Below are 13,635 nucleotides of genomic sequence, written 5' to 3' on the forward strand. Positions count from 1 at the left end.
ATTGTTGTGATGTCAGGTGATTTGACAGGTGGAAGGAATGAGGATCAGGTCTGCTGGCCAGATCCAAACCCCCAGCTCTGTTGTAAATGGATCTTCAGAAGATGAAAATGAGCTGCATCTATGTAGCCATTAAAACTAATGCTGCATTCCCCATAGTTATGGGTAGATTACACTGGATGGGTAAATTTCCCATCGGGAAAATTACAAGAAACTCCTGCCTCTAGATTCTACAAACTCACCCAGACTTGCATATCAGTGACTCTACTGGTGATTACTGTTACATTTTTATTTTGATAAATACTGTATAGTTGAACGAGACTTAATTCTTTTTTGTAGGCAAGCCTTGATCATTTAGATGAAGTGGCTGCATTAATAGCTGCAACAGTTCATGATGTGGACCACCCAGGACGGACCAATTCTTTCCTGTGCAACGCAAGCAGTGAGCTCGCTGTACTCTACAATGACACGGCTGTGTTGGAAAGCCATCACACAGCTCTGGCGTTCCAGCTCACCGTAAAAGACAACAAGTGCAACATTTTCAAAAGTCTCAATAGGTTAGCTTCCTCACAGTTCTCTTTGTTTTGAGTACATGAAGATACATTTTTTGTGGTTGTGTGCGAGATCTGCCTCCCCCCCCCCAAAAAAAAATTCTGTTTATAGATGGATGTCTGGAATTTTGTGTCAACAATCACATCAGTGCTCCAGAATTCAGAGGGTTGGCCTATATGAGATTGCTAGCATTCATCAGCATATGTCCAAAACATGGGTTTTTCTTTTCTTTTCCACATTAACATTTATCTGCTATGGTCAGCCTTCTCATGGGAATGTTGCCTTTCTCCAAATTTTGGACACTTATTGTAACATACATATAGTTAAAAACACACACACAACCCAAGCACCTCTATCCTCCATATCTGTGCAGTGTGTACCAATTATATTCCAAGTTGAAGTGTTATGAAAATGTATTTCTTCTCCAGAAATTTGGGATATTTGCTATTTCTTAGGAAAAATAGTAGGGCCTGTACCTTGGGATTACATAGATGAATACTTACTCACTTTGTATGAATATGTGAAAGTGATTACAAGGGATGTATTCCTAATGTGATTCTTTGGCTGGAATGTTAAATGTGAATTTGGAGGCCTGATACCATACCTGGGAAAGAGTGAATGGCTGCAGATGGTGAGCCACACTGCTGCTTAGCCGAGATTCCTCTTTTTTAATAGTATTTGATAACTTTCTTTAGAGCAATTTCAGCCCACTCCTGCTCTGTCTCCTTTTATAATCCTTTCTCTTAAACCTTCCTGCTTCCCGTGGGGATCCAAATGTTCCGAGTTCTTAAACACTCCTCTTTTCCCCTTTCCCAGAAATCATTACCGAACGCTTCGTCAGGCAATTATCGACATGGTTTTGGCAACAGAAATGACAAAGCATTTTGAGCATGTGAACAAGTTTGTGAACAGCATCACCAAGCCCATGTCCTCGGAAGAAGCACAGGTATTTTAAGCAGATGTATACTATGTGCATTTCTGTGGCACTTTCTTTTCATATTACCAGAATTCATACATCCACAACCAGGATCTGTGTTTTATGCTATTAGGTGCAAACAATGTCTAGGTGCTCAATCTCATAATAATATATTGGGCAATGTGCATTGTTTCTCTTCCGCTGATGGAAGGCATATATAGCAAAAAATACAGTAATTGGATTGCATGAACCAAATGTCACATAATGCATTGCATTGTCATACAATAAATCCACATCTGTACAATACAATAAAAGGGACATATAACACGGTAGGCTCTCTTGTACTGCTTCCTAAGACAACCTGGTTTGTGCAGGGTTGTTACTTATATTAAGGTGTAGTTTAAAAGTGTTATGATCGTGTTTTCATAGCAGTTGTGAGCAGTTATGCTAACCCCCACATTTAACTATGTATCTGCATTTCAGAATGAGGGTAGTGACTGTGAATGTACAACCAATCTCAAGAACATTCCAGATAACCAGACGTTGATTAAGCGCATGATGATCAAATGTGCAGATGTTGCAAATCCATGTCGCCCTCTAGAACTGTGTATTGAATGGGCTGGGAGGATTTCAGAAGAATATTTTGCACAGGTAGGGCTTTATAATTTTTAAAACTGAATACTAACATAGCTTTTAGCATGAGAAAAATAATTTTACTTCTAAAATGCTCTTGTGTTTTCAGGTGACTAGAAAGCACATGCTATCTGTATTTCCCGCCTTAGCTTCTACCATCAATAACAGCTTCATATGCCATGACAGAATTCATTAAGTATAATTGATCAAACAGTTTAAGCTAGCAGATGCTAAGCAAGTGACACTCTCTTAAAAAATATACTGGAGTGATTCAGAAGCACTTTGAACATTGCAGCAAAAAACAACCAACCAACCTCAATTCGGCAAAGATTTGAAGAGTCTGCTGAAACTCAATCTTTGATTAGAATGTGTTATGTAACTGGAAAAAATGCATGAAAATAATGAAATCAGACTTGGATGATTGTGATGCAGTCAAAGAATCTCAAATTGTGAAATCTGTTATGTGAAATGCTATTGGGGGGCGGGGTAGCCTGGGTAAATTATTTGAACAGCCAAGAAAGGCAATGCGGTGCACTGACAAGTAGAGAAAATAGAAGGAACCAATTTGTGAATTGACACTTTACTTATTTTTTATTGAAGGCATTTATAATCATTATCATTTCTAAGCAGTATACATGAGACTTTATAGCCTGGAGAAGGCTGCACTGATGCAATAGGATGGAATTATTTTTGAGTGAGAGTGAAGTTCTCCATGCCTCTACAACATCATAGCTGCTTCCTGGTGTACAGATATTCCCTAGTCCAGTGGTTCAATCAGCCACCTTTGAAGCAAACCATTCTGGAACTGCATCTGCTCACCTTGCCCTGTCCAACTGGTTTTAGCAAGAGGCTGAGTGTTCATTCTTTTCCTCTGGCTCCTATTCCTGTATGGGAACAGCAGCAGCAAAATCCTAAATTGGACTTAAGAAATATTATTGATTATTTCAATTTGTACCCTCCTTTTCTACATACATGTGCGCATGATGTGCAAAATGCCTGTTCATCTTCTGGGATAGTTTGAAGCAAAAACTAATCTTCAGGTCCCATGGATTTTTTTTCTCTCATAAATTTGGGGATAGCAGTTCTTTGCTCCTGCTCCAGGTAGAATATTTTTAATTGCAACTGCAAGTAGGGTTTGTTTTCTGATCTATTGCTCTGTACTGTTAAGATCATATATAGTATACACACATACACCCCCCAAAAAATTGTGTAATCTTTGCTTTGGCTGCACAAGTTGACTACAATTATTTTGTTTTCTACAGACGGATGAAGAAAAGAGACAGGGTCTGCCAGTTGTTATGCCAGTTTTCGATCGAAACACCTGTAGCATCCCCAAGTCTCAGATATCCTTCATTGATTACTTCATTATGGACATGTTTGATGCTTGGGATGGTGAGAAGTTGCATTTTCTTTTTTCTCTGTGGAAGAACAAATTTCTTACTGTTTCACCCCAAAGGTGGTAGGATATGAAAGTCTAAATCCATATGGCCAGGGACTGCATCACAGAATAAGCCCAAGTTCTGGGTTACCCAGCACCCATGGGAAATCTGTGCTAGTGCAGATAGCACAAGCTCTCAGGCTGGGGTGCTTGGAAATTGCACACCGCTGGTGAATGTGTACTTTTAATGGTGAATGCAGGTGAAAAAGGGCCTCCCCTAATGTACTGATTTTAGGGATTACTATGTTTTACGGCAGCTCAGTAAGGACTACAAAATTGCTTTGGATTATTTTTCAATAATTTTTAAATGGTTGCTGTTCTGAAATAAATAGAAACTATATTCTACAGCAACTGTTTGAGCGCAGAGCACAATTTTATTTTCCAGTTTCCTAACTAATGATCTAATTATGTAGCCAAAATGACACTGTCAACTCACAAGCCATCAGCAGGGTTGGGGAAACAGCCCAATAAAAACTGAGCATGCTCAGCTGCTGCAGATGACAATGCAGGAATGGAAACTTGAGGGGGGGGGTGTATGCTGAGTAACCTGAAAAACAGCATGCCTGGTTGACTGGCACCCTGAACAGGAGAATATTCCATGCTGCAGCATTTTGTTGCAGCATTTTGGAGAAAGTTAGCCACTAATAAAACTAGGTATCATTTTTTGTATATACTATTGTTTTGTACCAGCAATTGACTAAATAATTCAGTACAAAGGCTGAAGACTATTCACTGTGAGAACACTTCCCTGAAGTTGACACTATGTTTGTTCAGTTGTTGTTGGGCTTTGACAGTAAAGCATTTCTTTTCTCTTCCTCTCTCAGCATTTGCACACCTACCTGTTCTGATGCAACACTTGGCAAATAACTACAAACACTGGAAAGCACTAGATGAGCTAAAGTGTAGGAGCCTCCGGCTTCCTTCAGAGAACAATAACGGAAGCTGAAGGGAGGATATGGAACATCATAGCCTACCACTCACACTGTGAACCACTTACTGGTATGAACCCAAGAGGGGGAAATTTCCTTCACAATGAAGTAACCAACAGGGCAGCATGGAGAAGACTATTGTTTTTCAATTTTAAATTGTTCTAAAATCTACACAACTTTGTTTTTTTATATATAAAAATGATAATCGAGAAACCAATATATGCTTTATAGAGCTATTCTCTTTTTGTGGCACAATGGATCCTTTTAAATGTAATTTTATATAAAACAAATTGTTATAATTTGTCAAATTATATGATTGGTGTAAGCTGTTTGCAGGCCAGGATCAATTATACACATGAACTCCATGTGAGAGGGCAGAATTCTACAAAAAGCTAGCTTCTCTGGAATAACTATCAATAACCTTTGATAGACATAAGCATTTTGGGGAAGCCGGGTTTACAGCAAATATCTTTTATGTGAAACGTAACCCAAGAACTTTAAAACAAAAAGCAATTGGAGAAAGAAATTTGAGGGGGTAAACAGCAAATTCAACTGTCCTTTCTTAGAGAAAAATAATTATTTTAATAGCAAAGTTAGTTAATTAACTATCAACTTTGTTCTCTTTTGTATATGGTACAATTTCTGTGATCTAAACCTGTCTGTGCATACTGCTTCCCTCCTTAAGCTGGCTTTCCTGCGGACTTAAATGTTAGGAGGCCGTTTGCATGCACAATAGGAATGCAGCCACAGAAGTAGCTCCATTACTAAAGTTGCACAGTAATGTGGGGACTCGACACACTGTGGTTTCTAGATACACAAGGAGACCTGGGAGCTGCTTTACTTATTAAACCAATTTTGTATAAAATTTTAGTAGGCAGTAATGAAGCCCATAAATTTGAGCCAATCTGTTCTCTTCTCTGCCTTCTAAACAGGTGACAGTGAGCCATATTGTGAAAGTCCATACAAGCAACTAAAGTCAGGGGCTGGCACTTGTTGCATCTGTTGCTTCAATAGCACAATCATGCTTTGTGATGTTGTACTGTTCCAGTTTTACATCTGCCTGCTAGAATGGGGAGCAGTGTGTAACAGATGCTTATTTACATGAGCCATAAGGAAAAGAAGCCCTGCTTAGATAGATATGCACACCCTCAAGCCATATTCAAAAAGGTCTCCAGAATCTACACTTGTACAGAGGCATCCTATTATCTTTCTATGAGAAGGGAAATGGCTGCTCATACATTGTATTTCCCTCATAGAGGACAGGAAAGCCCCTGTGCCTTTATAGTGTCCTGGATTGCAGCCATAGTAATTACTCTTAAGACAGTGACCTTAATATCAAGGACCCAAGACAATGTATACGCTAAATATAGTCTATAACGTTAAGAACAGAACAAAAACACAAGGTTCAGGTTGTATTGCTATTTGATGCAAGCTGCTTCAAGAGCCCCAGTTAAGAATGATGTATTCTTAAAAAAATAAAAAGTAATATAGACCTAATTAGATTCATTTTTAAATTACGGATAGGGAGGTCCTCTTGGGCAAGCCCCATAAAAATGGATGGAAGTTGCATTCTTACCCACCTTCCATTCATTTCACTAGGGCTCCTGTAGGAGTAAAACCTAGTGTGTTGTGCTATTTTCCAGAGTACTATGGGAAATGATTTCAAGTTTCAGGATACCCCCCTTGAATGAATACTTTGAATAATTTTTAAATATACAATTGATAGACGGAGAATGGGAAACTCTTTTTATTTATTTCTCTTTCTTTATCATTTTCTCTCTTTTCATTTATTATTTTTATCTTTCTGTTACTTTTTATTTCCCTTTTCTGCTTTGCTCCTGCTTCTGGGTTTGTTTGTTTTTTATGTCCTCTAGTCTGGGTCAGTGAGGGGATTATATGCAAATGAAGGTGGAGGATGGCAGGTGAAAGTCCCTATGTGCCAGGCAGGGAAGATCTCCCAGGGTGGGAGAAGATCAGGAAGCTTTCAGGTGAGAGCTGGGAGGAGCCACCTCTTTCTGTGTGAGACAAGGATTGAGATCTACCTTTGAGAGAGGAATTCACATTTCCCCTCCTCTTTTTCTGTTTTTGTACTGTTGTATGAAAAGCCTTAATAAAATCTTATCAAAAGAAAGAATATGATTTATAGTTTTTGACCAGTAGTCATGTACTGACTTAGAAAATAATCAAATTGGCTATCAGTGACACAAAGTCCTTCAAATTAGTAACTATTACTTAACGCTGCACATTACAAGGGACTCTTCTAATGCTGAAATGCATATGATCTGATATAAAGTATTACACTGCCCTCCCAAAAGGGAAAAAAAACTTTGGCCATCTCCATATTTTTGTGCTGAGTCCAAGGAGGAAAACCAGGTGAAGTAAACAATAGTGTTACTACTGATGAAAAATGATTGTAGCTTACATAACGTGCCAACATTTTTTCAATGTTTTGTATCAAGTTATGTAAAATACTGTAAAACATTCATATACTTTCCATGCAGAGAAATGTATAGAAGCTATATTTTTGTTAGAACTCTAACAGCACCTAACTTCCGTTGCTATGTATTATAATGCTACATTGTGTTGTTTAAAGAATGGTGTGTTCACTGCAGTATTCATAAGTTCCATTATGTACTAATAGCAAAGCCTATATCTGATTAAATTTTAATTCATTTTTATTCACATAGCCTTAGCTCCAGTTCTGTTACAGTTAAATGCGTGTGCCTTCTCTTCATGCTCTCATTCAATCCAATTTTTTCATCATCAGCAGAATACACAGTAATTGAGACATATGCAACAAAAATCCTGGGGTTCAAGGTATATAACTTACAAATAGACAAAATGCACCTGTGTAAGACTACATTATCAAAGAAGCTCATCTCATTCAATGTCTTCCTCAGAGCAGTTTTAGTACCTTTTTGTTTGAGCATGCCCCTATTGATTGCATGTTTTCTGTTAATACATGAGTCAACTTACATTTGACAAACTATCCCAACTGTTCTAATCTAGACAACCCTTTCAGAATCCACTGGTAAGAGGGGCCTCTCCCAAAGTTATCAGTCCACTTTAGTTCAACCCTACAAGATGCTATGTAAGTTAGCTGTTGATATAAAGGAGTGGTTTCTATGAGGGTAAGGTAAGCTCTTTCTGCACCTCACAGTCCACCGTCCACCGTCTTTAGCAGTGTCATAGAGGAAAACTTGGCAGTCTTGTGGGTTAATAGTTCCTCAATGCTGATTAAAGTGTTTTTAAAAAAGGTTCCAGACAAAAAATACACAAAAGTTTTTTTAAAAAAATACTTAAGACTTTAAATAGCTTATTTCTATTATTCATATTCAGTACCTTTATCCCATATATTTACGTCCTTTTAGATCCTAAGCTGCAAATCTTCACTTTGTTCTAACTTATGAAATAACAGTAAGCTGCGCAATCTCGACTCTCGTTCTCCATCTTTCCACAAAATAACAAGGTGATCAGCAGAGCATGTTGCCAGGCCATGTTCACTGAAGTACAGGAACATCTGCAACAAAAACTGTATCAATACAATATACTCAACTATAAGACTTTTTTTATCAACATTCACAAAATAAAGTCAATAAAGTAACACACTTGCCCAAAATGGTAACGCCTCAAGAACATAAAAGCAACCTGCTTAGGCTTACAGTAAGTATCTGGGAGACATCAAAAGATATAATCATAAAATAAGCCAAACAGAACTGGAGCAGCAGGAAGTAGGGAGCCAATTCTGCGCTCCTAAAACAAATTCAAGAAGTGAGAGTAAAAACCAGGACCCAACGAACTATTTTAGGAATGTTCAAGGGCACAGGCACACCTAGCATTTTTAAACTCTTTAAAAAACCAAAACAAAACAGAAGAACATTATGCCTGCTGCTGAAGGTTACCTCAATAAGAAACAGTTTTTATGAACAAGCCCAACTTTGGGGCATGTTGAGCAAGTTGTATGATCTATTTTACATGCCAAAATACTGGTGCAAACAGGACAAATACATGATTATAGTTGCAGTTCTATACACACTTACCTAGGGGACCTACTTCTGGGTAAGAAGGTAGAGAATAGCACAGCAAGTATTTTCATATGTAGTAAGGACAATGTTGAACGAAGTAGTTTGCTATTTCTAGTTCCTCTAGTTTATTAGAACTGTAACTGACATACCACTCAAAGGATGAGGCACCTGAGAGTCAAGGTAAGAGTTTTCTTCCCTGGTTTGTGTCATAATAGAACACAAAAAGAACACAATGAATGCCTTCTAGGCTGAGACTTCAATTTTCACAGACTACTGTACAGTGGTACCTCGCAAGACGAATGCCTCGCAAGACGAAAGAGTTTTCCGTTTTTTGAGTCGTTCCGCAAGACGAATTTCCCTATGGGCTTGCTTCGCAAGACGAAACGTCTTGCGAGTTCTTGCGAGTTTGTTTCCTTTTTCTTAAAGCCGCTAAGCCGTTAATAGCCGCTAAGCCGCTAATAGCCGCTAAGCCGCTAATAGCCGTGCTTCGCAAGACAAAAAAACCGCAAGACGAAGAGACTCGCGGAACGGATTAATTTCGTCTTGCGAGGCACCACTGTACTTGCATGTCTCAAGATCCAATTAGGGAAGAAGCTCTGACTCCTTATACAGTCTCAAATAAATCTAGTCCCTATGTAGCTGTTTAAGAGAAATAACCCTTATAGTTACAGGAACAATGGCAGCAATAATTCCAACAAACCTGAACAGCTAAAGAGTGCCCAATCAAATCCCCAATGAGATCCAAGGAGAAAACAGTGGTGCTCTCTGGTGGCTTTTTAGCTGTATGACTGGCTTGTTTACTTGTCCTTCCAAATCCCCACATACTGAAAAAACCTGGAAAATAGACAGTTGGTTGAAGTAAATGAGTTTCCTGCAGACTACATCAGGTTTCTACTTCTTCATTCGTTTGCTTCCTGCCAAAATCCAGGCATTCAAACCAAGCGGTCGACCAAACTCCATGAACTTCTCAGAAGGACCATGGAATGTTTTGTTACCACAAGCTAGTGGCTGTCAAATGATGGCCCTTAAGCTAACCAAGGCATATAAAATGGGATGCTGTCTAACTATATATATTTGGCAAACATAAATATACTTCTATCCAGCCAACTCAATGGTCATTATCTTACAAGCTTCTATATGAGAACAGCTGTGTAGAAATGGCTACATGTACAGTCACATTAAAATGTCTCTCTTGCTTTCTGAGCAACTTTCACACAAACAAATTTAGCAGGGTGACTAAATAACATTTTAATTTTGTGCAGCCCTGGTGACTCTACTGGCATTCACCAGCATATTCCTTCTATCTCAGATACTGTGTAAACAATCCTCATTCTGGATACAGACCTGAAGGAACGGGTTCAGCTGTAAGCTGCTGTTTTTCTCGTAATTCCCATATGCGAACACTGCCATCTTCTGAACAGGAGATTATTTGCCTGTAAACCAAATGGGTGACTTACTTATTACTGGAGCGTCATGCAGAACCATCATATTACTGGAGCGTCATTAGCAGAATTTCACAAAACAAAGACTCTAATTGTGACCTAATGTTTAGAATTAATGTTCCCAGTGGGCCTGCTTTCTGAAGGATATTTTGCTGAACATCAGCCCAGATTCAAGTAACATTGACAACAGAGGTGATTCTGGCAGTCCCTGTCAAAGAAGCCGGTCTGGAGATATTGCCTGTCTTGAGTGTGGAGTAAATCCACTGCCACAAAGACCGCTCTTGTCCTGGTGCTATTTAATAACTACGTGCTGCTGCTGGGAGAGATCTTTGGTCAGTGGTGGAGTCTGGGCTCTCAAATCTCAGCAGTGCCCTCTGCAACCCTAAAATCCCTCCCACCTCCGCCTCCCGACCTCCATTCTATGGCATTGTTGTGGCACCGCCTGCAGCATGGCATCCAATGTTAGCAATAATGTGTTTAATGAGCATGAATGGGGTTTTTTTTGTTAATTGTACATCAGAATTTCAGTACTGCAATTTAAAAATAAATAAGTGAGCAATTCAGGCTAAAGACCAGGATTATCATGCAGCCAGGGAAGCAAAGTATAACAGGTCAATGGTTGCTCAAATATTTTATAATGAAAGGTTGGGGGGTTGGGTGAAATGAACAAACATCAAGTGTGGCCCTCTTCATCTTTCTGGTGCTTACATTTTCAGCGTATGAAAAATTTAGTGTAACTTGCACCTGTTTGGAACTTTTGTAATGTGCAGGACAGTGGAGTCATGAGCAGTCTTCTGGAAGGCAATCACACGCTTCATTTGAAGGTTATACACGTATATGCCCTTTCCAACAGCAGCGAACACACACTGGAAAGAAAATTCAATAGAACATCTTAACAAAGCAGACATATTACGTTGTGTAATGGATTTCCAGGAGGACTGTGACACTGTTACCTTTCAATCTAAACCAAATGGCTCAGAAGGCAAGAGGTGCGTAGCTCCTTAAACTGTAATTACCACTATAATTACTAAAATAGTTTTTGCATTATGCCTCAATTCATATAAATACTACAATCCTATTGCTGTCGCTGGCATCTAATAAACTATAAACCACAGCCAGCTATTTCCATCCACAACCCTTTTCAAGGCCCGTAGGTTTGTAAAACCTTGTTCTGCCAGACCTTTGCTGGCCTATGTGTTCAGTTTCTTTCTAGCCCCCTGCTGCTGACTACAATTTAACAGATTTACTACTGACTGAGTGCATTTGGTCAAAGAAATCTCAGCTTAATAAGCTGAGATATGAAGAAGCCACACACGACCACTTTGTTTCTCCCTTTGTGCAAGCAGGAAAACAAACCAGGAAGTCTCATTTAGCCATAGCTTGCCATTACAACTGAACCAGTAGCTATGATTTATGGCTTTCAAGTAAGAAAGGAAATTAAAAGCCAATGTTAAACTATAACTTTGTATTACGACTTGTTTGGAAGCCATTAACCAGAGTTTCACCATTTGGAAATTATCAGGAAACTGTGATTATTATTATTATTATTATTATTATTATTATTATTATTATTATTCTGTATTTGTTAGTTGCTTTTCTTGTTGCGTTACTCAAAGTGACATATTAAAACCAATAAAAACTTTAAAACATAGCCATTCAAATAAAAAGCTAAACGCAGTTAAACAAAAATGGTAGTTAAGTGAGGCTTCCTGGCTTGTTTCCCTGCTCAAACAAGGGAGCAGCAAAGTGGCTGCCATGGGTACATTATGCTTGTTCATATCTCAGCTTTTTAAGATGAGATTTAATCATTTGAACAGGGCCACTGTGTTCCTTTGCATTTTATGACAGTATAATGTGTATATTTTATGCTATTGTTTTTATGGCAGAACCACAACCTACAAGCATTAAAAAATGCCTAACACAATGTGCTCTAAAGTAAGTTAGTAAACCTGCAACAAAACATTGCTGTATTGTCCCAGCTGCTAACATGGGTAGGGAATCCCACAATCCTAATTAGGTCTGCTGGGCCACTTTGGGCAAACCACACCCGCCTATCAGTCAGCTGATGTCATATGCTATCAGGTGCAGAGATCTGTTATTTCCAGACTAAACACTAAGGGTTAAGATTGGAGTTAAGGGTGAACACCACAGCACAAAGACCAGATATAGGTCTTTGACAGCATCTCTCACTTCTGATCTTGGCACTGTGGGGCTAAGAAGAACAACAAGCAAAAACTGACCATGCTCAGAAATGCCATTTGATAAAATTGCATCCAAAAAAAGAAATCTACTTGACTTCCACTAATCTAATAATTGCTAACTTAACGGAGATGCACATTATTTTTGTGAAGAATACAGCACGCATTGCAAATCTGGCAGCCATGCTGTGTTCCTTGTCCTATTCTATTCAGTGCCCAAACCCCAAAACACACTCCATTTCAAGTCTGAAATGACTGAAATTCTGCAATCATTTAATGGGATTCTCACAGGAGTAGTTTCATTGGATTGAGCCTGTAGGAGTTCACTGAAATTTACAAAGCTAAGACAAGTTCTAAAATTAACCTTTCGCTCAGGACTGCTCAATCTGCATTTCTTGTTGGGATGTGAAAATAAATAAAGCATAAATACATATTAAATCAGCATTTTTTTTAACCAGAGACAGAGGAAACAATTGTAAGTCTCATTTTTAAAATACTGTTTAAAATGTTCACCTCCTCATCAGAAGCTAAATGTTGAATTGAAACTTCATTTTGACTGTGCGATAATTTTATTTCTTGTTGTGGGTCAACATGAAGAGAAGCATCCCATCTGCGTTCATATGCATGCATGGTCCAGTCCAATGCATCCCAGACTATCAGCTCACCAACATGAGAGCCAGTTGCAAAAGTCAGATCTAGGCACCAAAAATATTAGAGTTTGCATAAATAAACACCTATTTACACAGAGGTTCACAAGCTAATCAGATAACAAGCAAAGTCAATGCAAATCGGGCTTTGCCTGGCCCATTTCCAACTGACTCGGGAGGACGGGACTCTGACAGACTTTAGCAACAAAGCCAGCTAAGGTTACTAGACTACCAAAATGTTTACCAGCCTGCTTTCCCACCTACAGAAACCTACAATAGACATTAGTGGCTGTAATGCCTGGTCACCTGGAGGTACCAGTAAATTTCACTGGCCACATGGGACAACTATTTGCAAGCCTGAGTAAAACTCTAGCCGGTAGCTGGAGGAGAAAGCCAAACGTGGAAGCACCCTTTGTACATAAAATAAGAAATGCAATAAAAATTAAAGAGAAAAGTACAATCTAAACAAAAATAGTAAAACTACTCTTATCATGTCTAACAAGCAATTGCACAAAATTCAAGCGCAGCAGAAGGGTGCACACTCACTTTTGCACTGCAGAGAGCTGATGGGGGGGAGGGGGGGAAAGACAACTCTTGAGTCCAGAAGTGTTTTTTGTTGTGTTTTTTGTTTTGTTTTTAATTCACCAGCCCTGCACACCCACCCTGAGAATATCAGAATAATTACAGTTTTGCAGGGACATCTTATATATACCCTGGATAAATATGGTGAATGCTGTTGATCCCACAGCAATGTTTCACACTGGAGAGGTAGCTAAACACAAGACACTGCTTTCACATTTTAATTGACTCTTCTGGATTAAGATTATTAATTGTACTGTAAAGACTTTAACACTAAGA

At 38.8% G+C, this 13,635-nt stretch overlaps 2 protein-coding genes across 8 annotated transcripts in view; one reads left to right on the forward strand and one right to left on the reverse strand.

Annotated features, from left to right (window-relative positions):
* Positions 1–7,147, forward strand: part of PDE8B (phosphodiesterase 8B) — a 51,673-nt gene extending 44,526 nt beyond the window's left edge. For all 3 annotated transcript variants that reach the window (XM_081212740.1, XM_081212738.1, XM_081212739.1), the window contains exons 18-22: positions 337–554; positions 1,366–1,495; positions 1,949–2,116; positions 3,361–3,490; positions 4,361–7,147. In XM_081212740.1, the coding sequence (XP_081068866.1) occupies positions 337–554; positions 1,366–1,495; positions 1,949–2,116; positions 3,361–3,490; positions 4,361–4,482 (768 nt within the window). In that variant the 3' untranslated portion in view covers positions 4,483–7,147. The remainder of the gene's footprint in view (positions 1–336; positions 555–1,365; positions 1,496–1,948; positions 2,117–3,360; positions 3,491–4,360) is intronic.
* WDR41 (WD repeat domain 41) overlaps positions 2,663–13,635 on the reverse strand; it is a 28,828-nt gene continuing 17,855 nt past the window's right edge. For 3 of the 5 annotated variants that reach the window (XM_081213041.1, XM_081213037.1, XM_081213040.1), the window contains 6 exons: positions 12,644–12,825; positions 10,677–10,798; positions 9,835–9,923; positions 9,191–9,324; positions 7,808–7,985; positions 2,663–2,982 (listed from right to left, as the gene is read on the reverse strand). In XM_081213041.1, the coding sequence (XP_081069167.1) occupies positions 7,833–7,985; positions 9,191–9,324; positions 9,835–9,923; positions 10,677–10,798; positions 12,644–12,825 (680 nt within the window). In that variant the 3' untranslated portion in view covers positions 2,663–2,982; positions 7,808–7,832. Of the gene's footprint in view, positions 3,020–7,807; positions 7,986–9,190; positions 9,325–9,834; positions 9,924–10,676; positions 10,799–12,643; positions 12,826–13,635 lie in introns of all 5 variants that reach the window. The other 2 variants (XM_081213039.1, XM_081213038.1) reach the window with 2 other exon arrangements.

The sequence above is a fragment of the Podarcis bocagei genome (assembly GCF_964188305.1).
Source record: "Podarcis bocagei genome assembly, chromosome: 11".
In the NCBI taxonomy this organism is placed as follows: domain Eukaryota; kingdom Metazoa; phylum Chordata; class Lepidosauria; order Squamata; family Lacertidae; genus Podarcis; species Podarcis bocagei.